Source organism: Rhagoletis pomonella, unplaced genomic scaffold, assembly GCF_013731165.1.
Source record: "Rhagoletis pomonella isolate Grant_MI unplaced genomic scaffold, Rhpom_1.0 Rhpom_scaffold_00007, whole genome shotgun sequence".
NCBI lineage: Eukaryota > Metazoa > Arthropoda > Insecta > Diptera > Tephritidae > Rhagoletis > Rhagoletis pomonella.
Window position 1 is genome coordinate 28,741,736 of NW_023458561.1, and position 8,249 is coordinate 28,749,984.

The 8,249-nt window shown below is 33.1% G+C and overlaps 1 protein-coding gene across 2 annotated transcripts; it reads left to right on the forward strand.

The window, feature by feature from the left end:
* LOC118743687 (putative gustatory receptor 2a) lies at window positions 1-7,593 on the forward strand. 2 transcript variants are annotated; one of them, XM_036476448.1, is made up of 4 exons: window positions 1-61; window positions 6,252-7,126; window positions 7,189-7,359; window positions 7,462-7,592. In XM_036476448.1, exons 2-4 carry the CDS (start codon window positions 6,392-6,394, stop codon window positions 7,555-7,557), a joined length of 1,002 nt encoding a protein of 333 aa, XP_036332341.1. In that variant the 5' UTR covers window positions 1-61; window positions 6,252-6,391; the 3' UTR covers window positions 7,558-7,592. The 2 variants fall into 2 exon arrangements, with proteins under 2 accessions (XP_036332341.1, XP_036332340.1); XM_036476447.1 differs by having other exon boundaries at window positions 7-52; window positions 7,462-7,593.
* The last annotated feature ends 656 nt before the right edge of the window (window positions 7,594-8,249 follow it).

Genomic DNA, 8,249 nt, shown 5'->3' on the forward strand with positions numbered 1-8,249 from the left:
TGGGATACCAAAGCCTGGGCGTGGACGTGCTTTCATTTAATGGTTTATACAAGTGAATAAAGTTAAACAAAAAAAAAATAAATATATATAGAAGTATTCTTAAATGAAACTTATTAAAATGCTTAAGGGCACTTTCAACAATCATAGTTGTAGAATGAGCCAAACAGGCGCACCTTCAACTGCAGAAAATGCAAAAATTTAAGACTTCGCGGATGTAAGACTTTGCAGGTGACCTGTTGGGATTGAAATTATGAAAAAAGTGTAAAAAATGTTAACAGCTGGATGTGGAAAAACATGAAATTTACCGTATTGGATACGCGAAAATGGCAGAAGATTCATAGTGAAGTCAGTTTCTTGTCATGATACTAGAAAAATTAAAATAAAATGACACAGTGCAAAAAAAAATTCAAAAAGTTGTATGTGCTGGGAATCGGACCAACAGCGTTTAACTAAGCTGGTCAAATAATGAAAAAGTACTAACGGATTTGAATAAGTTGGTTACCATTTCTTTTTTATCTCAAATTATAATTCCTTGTTTTCAGGTGTAATTTTTTGAAATAAAAACACGTTTTCCAAAGTGAACGTCTGAAATTTGATAGCAAAACCAAAAAAAAAAAAACATTGTAGGTACTTTTTTATTTTGAACCCTAAATTCACGACTTTACATCGATGTAAAAAGAAAATGGATAACAACTTTTACAAGTGCTTTGAATTTGTTTTTGTTATTTTATGGCCTTATAAACATTACATTCAGCAATTTGTATTGAGCTTGAGGCCGTTTTTAATGCTTTGGATTTATTCATATTTTGACCTCTCTTAATGAATGCAATTAGATTCATTACCATCACTTTTTGAGTGTTGCACTGCGTAATAATTTTGGCCCAGTATTACAACGAAAAGCGACTGACCTCATCACTACTGAGATTTTCTCCGCCTCACATGCCTTGCAAAGAAAAGTGGAAAGTGGCGTTCTTCCGACGGATTTAACTATTGTTGCGGTGTTTTCTTTTTTTTATAAAAAATGCCTTTTTTTATTTCACTCCATTGTGGTATAGAAAGTATCACGTTGTGAAGCGCGATACAGCTGCGATCCAATTTGAAATTAAAAAAATTTAAAAAAAAAATATGCAAGACCAAAATATTTTATTTTAACCCCATTGTAGAAATTTTTCTTAAATCAGAAATGTGTTACCTTCTGTCACCTCATATTTCAAACAAGAAAGCATTGAATCGTTTAAATAAAATATGCGAAATTCAAGTACCCAGAATTTCCAATAGACCCAAAAAACCTGGACTTGACCAGAAAACTGGTTTTACATAGAATGAGGAAAATATGTTCTACATAGTACGTAACTTTAATTACACTGTAGCGACGCTGAAAAAAAACAAGAAAAAAACGCCAGTCACGTAAAATCAACTTTGGCTCGTAGATTACGGATCTGTATACCGATTTCCGGATCAGGTTATTTTCCGACGATATTTTCATTTTAAGTTTGCGTTGCGATTGAACAAAAATGTAGATTTTAATATGAAAAATTTTACTCATACGCCTTGCACGATTATACTCGATAAGGGTCATGTTCGACATGGCGTATGAGTAACATTATTTCCTGCTCCTATTTCATAAAAAATATTATTGTTCGTTTTAATTTGACAATTTACATCCTGTTTATTTACGCATCGATTTTCGTCGTTAACTTCTATGTGCTCGGTAGTCTACATTTGTAGCATTTTCGTTGAAGATTTGTAATAAATAAAATAATTACACTACAACCGTGTCCGAGTTTTACAGTCGCTTCCTGCTTAAAAGTAATTATAGAGAAAAGGATATAGATAGAGACACAGAGACTCAATCGGGGATTTTAGTGATTTTCGCGATTCTTAAGACTTATCGTTACAAAAATCGATATTTTTTTCGGTTATGTTATCGATTTTGTTATCGAAATTTCCATCGATTTTGCTATCGATATTTTCGGAACCTATCGATATAACAATCGATATTCTTATCGATTTTGTTCTCGATTTTGTAATCGATATTTTTATCGATATTGTTATCGATTTTCTAATCGACTTTTATCGATTTTGGTATCAACTATTTATCGTTTTTGTTTTCGATTTTACTTTCGATATTTTTTATCGATTTTATTATCGATATTTTGTTGGATGTTTCTATCGATTTTGTTATCGATAGAGTATAAAGATAAAATGAAGATAAACGAAAACAGAATAACATAAACGTAATTAGAAAAAACAGAGGTAGGGATCTAGATCGTAAAAATACAAAAAATATAAGCAGAAGCAAAAGCAGATATATGTATGTATGTAGATATGTATATGCATACATTGGTTATGAGACAAAATAGATATGTAACGTAAGTTTCACTTCTCCAGTGTGGCCTAGGCACACTTACTTTTTTTAAAAGGATTCAAAAATTATTAAAAAAAAATCAGTGCGATGTATAATAATAAAATGAATGTCAAATAAAAGAGAAAGCTCTGTAATATTTAAAGAAAATTAAACGTTTTGGTGCACAAGAACAAAAAATTGAAAATTTAAATTGTCTTTTTAACTTTAGTTAAGGATAAAAAAATGATTTAAAAGGACATATTTAATACCTTTCCGCTTTTGTGCACCAACAAATTTAATGTTTTTCAATTCTAAAAAGTTTTCTCTTTGCTGGATGTTCATATTGCATTGCACTGATTTTTTAAATAATTTTTTTAATTTTTCATATCCTTGAGGAAAAGATACTGACGTTGGAGAGAAGAACTAAAAAAACAGTTTTACTATATACGGCTCCTAGTTTCCTGGGTGTATGGATACTTGATGTTCGATTTTTTTTTGGGTTCTTGTCGCACGTTGTAAATAATATGTTTGGAAGTCAGCTCACTTTTTTACTCAACACAAGTTTTTTGATTTTTGCGTGTTGGAACATGTTTTTTTGTAATAATGTATTTCCGTATGTGACTTAGGCAGGTGTCGCGCAAACGAATTTTGTGTTTGCCAAACAAGATACGAGTTTAACTTATAAGTGTGCACGATGTATAAAAGCTAGTTTCTTTTCACCTTCATTTTGTGTTTAACAAAATTTTGTTTTTAAATAAACATGTATGTAAAAATGTGCTCACCAGTATAACACCCAGCCAGCAAGAAAACGTACATTTTACGAACATTATGTTTTACGAGGGATTCTCGTATCGCCAAAAAGTTAGAGAAAAGCTCGTAAACGATAAAACAAAAAAATATAATAGAAGGAGGCTTGTAGTAATTTGTCAGCACAATAAAAAATTTTAGTTTTGTTGACAATTTTTCTTCAATCACAATATTTTATAAGTAAGTAGTTTGTTAAATATTCAATTTAAGTAAATTATAAAGTATGAAATTTATTGGCAGACTGGTGCAAATGCAAAGGACGATCTACCACTTTCTTTTATAATTAAACTTCTTGTAAGTAGCTACTACATATGTAATTCAAAAATACAAATTAATTTAACGAGTTTTGCAATTCTTTCACAGGCTGCGCGGAGCAACACTAAAGGATTTAAATATTTTAAATGTAGATAAATATTTAAGAACGTGCTGGTGGGAAATTATTATTGATGAGGTAGCAGAACTTTTCTCGTGGAAGGGAACTGGTACCAAAAGCAGAGCTATTGGTTTGGCAACGACTGCGGCAAGAAGAAGTACGGATATTAATATTTTTTACCACTTTTTACTTAATTAAATTTTCCGATTTCCAATGGAGTTTAATCTTTCACTTTATTTTCTTAGGTGCTTTTCGTCAAAAATTTAACTCCGACGAAGAAGTTTTTATTTCCGTTTCAAAGAAGCACTTCCAATATGCACACGACCGGCAAAAAAAATTTGCAGCCTATCGGCAAAAAAGATAAAAAATAAATTCAGCTACTTTATAATATATATTAAACCCCTTTTATTTAATTGTTAATTTGTTAATAGATAGTTTTTTAATATTTATTTATCTGAAAATATCTTCACATTTACCGTGCCGTGAAAAAATATTGGCACAGAGAATTTTTCGTAATGAATGCAAAGTTTTTTATTCTGATTTCTTCTCTAATTGTTTTTTATAAAAATAAAGTTAGTATGAAGTTCTACTTTCAAATCAGATTTTTTAGAAAAATTCAAAGTATGCAGTTTTATAGCCCATTTAATTTTAGTATAATAAAGTGCGCGCTTGAATAGCTAGAAAACCTCTTTGTGTTTTGGCAATTTTTTATGCGCAGTTTCTTCCATATAAAAAAAAAATGTTGCACATAATTTGCATGGAAGAAACTGCGTGAAAAAATTGCCAAAAATCAACGCAGTTTTCTGGCAACTTCAAGCTTGCACTATGTTATACTAAACTATAATGGGATATAAAACTGCGTACTTAGAATTTTTCTCAAAAATCTGATTTTAAAGTAGGTCTTCATACTAACTATATTAAAAAAACAAAATGTGCGAGAAGAAATTCAAGTAAAAAACTTTGCATACATTTCGAAAAATTCTCTGTGCCAATACTTTGATCCGGCACTATAAATATTTATTAATTATAATTCTATTCAATAAAAGAACTACAATAATTTGAATTAATTAATTGCCTCTATTTTTAGCATTCAAAAACAGTAGATAAAGCAGTGTAAAAGACGCTTTTTTAACGTAAATTAATCGTTTACGAGACTCGTTTACAATTAAAAAACGGACGTAAAAATATTCGCATACGAATGCTTTTTCGATCCGTTTACGACTGTTCGTAGGCGATGCACAATTTAAAGCGAAAACGTGCTCGAAAAAGAGTCGTAAACGGCTATCACAAACGATTTTTAATCCGGTTTTTCTTCGAGAAAATATCCAATTACGAGCTTGCTTACGATGATTTTGCTGGCTGGGCAGTTAGCGCAACCGTGGTTGTCACATATGTTGTTCATATGATTCTCCCTACAAATTAACGCTTGCGACAAATGTAGTCTTCCGACCGTCTACGCGATAAATTGATGACATTTTACTATCCCTGGCCTCATATTAGACCCTTGTGGTCACTGAGTATGGTCTCTGGAAGACCAGTCCATCTACTCAAACCTACACCCAAGGCGAATTTATACAAGATGGTGTTGATGGCGAATTTAGATTTTCCCCGCGGTACTTCTTAATGTCAAAATAATGTGTTTGCTGTGTTATGAATTCGCCTTGTTTACAACAAACACATCATTTTGACATTAATAAGTACCGCGGCGAAAATCTTAATTCGCCATCAACACCACCTTGTATAAATTCGCCTTGCCTACACCAGATTTTCCTTACATCCTAGAAAATACATACATATGTACATAGAATATGTTTTATGAAAAGCATTAAATGTAGTTGGAGTTCTGAATTTGATGATTCCTTTGATTCGGAGCCCGATGGCCGAATGATTATAAAGCTTCAAAGTTGCCATATGTATGATTGTTTTGTGGTTTCCTGGATGTGTACTTTTTCTTCGTGGCAATGTCAACAATATTCGCTATGTTATGGCCATCAAAAATTACCTCAAGAGGAACAATAGGGGTATTCACGATCCGGTGCATAGTGTCTAGCATGGTGCATAGACAGCACGACTGGCAAATTTTGTTGTTGTTTGAACACATGAAACAACAACAATCATGCTATTTATGCTATCTATGCATCATGCTAGACCGTATGCACCGGATCGTGAATACCCCTAATGTATCCACGATTTACATAGGCAGTCGAATTATTGGCGTTCCGTGGTTGCAACTTTATGTAAAAAATAAAATGAATTTAAAATGCTAATTCAATTTAGGGCCGATTGCTCAAAGCCTGGTTGACGCTAATATCCGGTTAAACATCGTGATCGACGTTACAGGCACCGTGTTATATGTATGGAGTCGAAGACGTCGATAACGATGTTAACCGGCGATTAGTGCCGACCAGGCTTTGAGTAATCGGCCCTTAGGGCTGTTTTCTGGACTGCCTCTTAAATTTATCTCTATGTTAAACATCGTTATCGACGTTACCGACTGCCTGTTATATGCATGTGAGCGACAGGTTTGACCCTGGCAGTCAGAGCATCCTTTAACTTTAACAGGCAGTCTACATAGAAGACGGCGCATAGCGTGTTTTATTTCAAAAACTCAAATTGGATAATTCTTTATATTTATGTACATATAAATATGTATCATACAAACGCATTTCTTTTAAACCTTCTTAACACTTTTGGTTTTAAATGAATTTTTGCTACAAATTTCAGTTGGTTTCTCCGTTGGAATCTATCAACTCCATTCAAAATCCCACAATCGCGTTGATGGCATTTCACACTGGACCAGTTGGGCACAACTATTCACTCTCTTCATACTCGGCATTGTGGCCTGGGTAACCGCCTGGACTCATATGGATGAACAATGTCAACTGTGTGCACTTGTCTTCAAAATTGATAAACAACTGCGCGAATTTGCCGAAATCGAATTCGACTACAAGCTACTACGCAAACGACTATTCTACCAATTGGGCTTAGAGCTGCTAATTGCATTTCCATTATCGATGGTCAATTGCATGATCATACAACCGACAACGACTTTATTTCTACCCATCACAGCCTGCTATTGGTTCATTTGTGTTGCGCCCATCAGTCTGCTTATCTTCAAACAGTTTCAATTCTACAATCAAATGTACATATTGAAAACGAAATTCGAACTGATAAATTGTAAGTTGAGTAGATTCAATCGCAATGGTGTACTTGCCATGGCGCGCAGGCGTATATTGACAGTGCGAAAAATAAATTCAGTTAGTGAAATTCCACTGACAGCGGTGCCGATTTCTGCAGCACACAGTGAATCGGTGGCCCTGGAGGAGCCTAATGTGGAAATCTTACAAAATTTACTAATGATTTATTCCAGTATTAGCGATGGTATTGATTTGGTGCTCCGCATTTTCGCCTGGCATTTGCTGGCTATCACCGCCGTATCCTTTGGCGTCATCACCATACAGAGCTACAATTTGTTCATTCTGATGACGCATTCTCTAGCCTTGCCAACACATCACGTCTTCTTCATTATAGCTTGGATACTGGTACAAGTAATGGCGATTGCGATGAATGTGCGTATATGCAGCAGCACCTCAAGAACGGTAAGAGTGTGAATTCGTTTGTATTTTTTACAACTTTATTTTTTTAAAGTAATATTTCCAAGATGGATGCCACTGTTTCGCTGCTGCATAAAATGCGTTGTTCATCGAATGCGGCGCCAAATGCATGCGTCTTCTATCAGATGCTGCAGCTCTTCTCAATGGAAGTTTTGCAAAGGAAACGGAATTTCAACGCGGCTGGCTTCTTCGATATGGACTACAAGCTCATCACGTCGGTTAGTATGTGCATTCTAATTTTAAGTAATTTATTATGTTTAAATAAATTCGAATTTAAAAAAACGCATACCTTTAATTAATGTTTGTTTTATCTGCTTCAGATTTTTGCATCTGTTACTACGTATCTGGTGATAATTATCCAATTCCATTTTACTAGCGTCCCAGATGGCCATTTTGCAAATCATTCAGTTTATTGAACAAACTATATTGACAAATACAATTGGAAGTTATGATAAATGCGTGTGTTTTTTTTTTTTTAACTTAAGCTCAACAATAAAAATAAAACAATTCGTGCCGATATATGGTCTGTGGTTTGTAATTAGTTGTGCATTGACAACACTCAAAATAATTTTTTATTACTTAAAAAAAAAACATTTTCTATTGTAATATGACCACTCGTTGATGTACATTAAAATTTAATAGCTATAACATAACATGCACTATTACCAGGCACAGATATCGAGGCTTCTTATGGAATTTTAGGTGATAAGGTTATAAAACTCATTTTCCCAAGATATTTTTATTTTTCATTATGAATGAAAAACCTCACCTTATAAAAAATCAAGCCTTAAAGTATGGTCATGTACATACATGGCGTATGAGTAACATTCTTTCCTTCTCATATTTCATGCGAAAAGTCCTTACCGATTTTCCTTTGACCATTCAAAACGTTTTTATTTATCCATGTATTATCTTCGTTGTAGCATGATTTTTTTCTACAAAAGAACAGGCTTTAATACAAATTACAAAAAATCTGTTATTTTAAAATTTTTCCCTGTTAAAATTTGAATTCATTTTTTTTGTAAAAATTAAAATATCTTCCCTACAGTATAATATACGCAAACATATACATATATGTATTTAGATTTAATAAATAAGAAACAGTTGT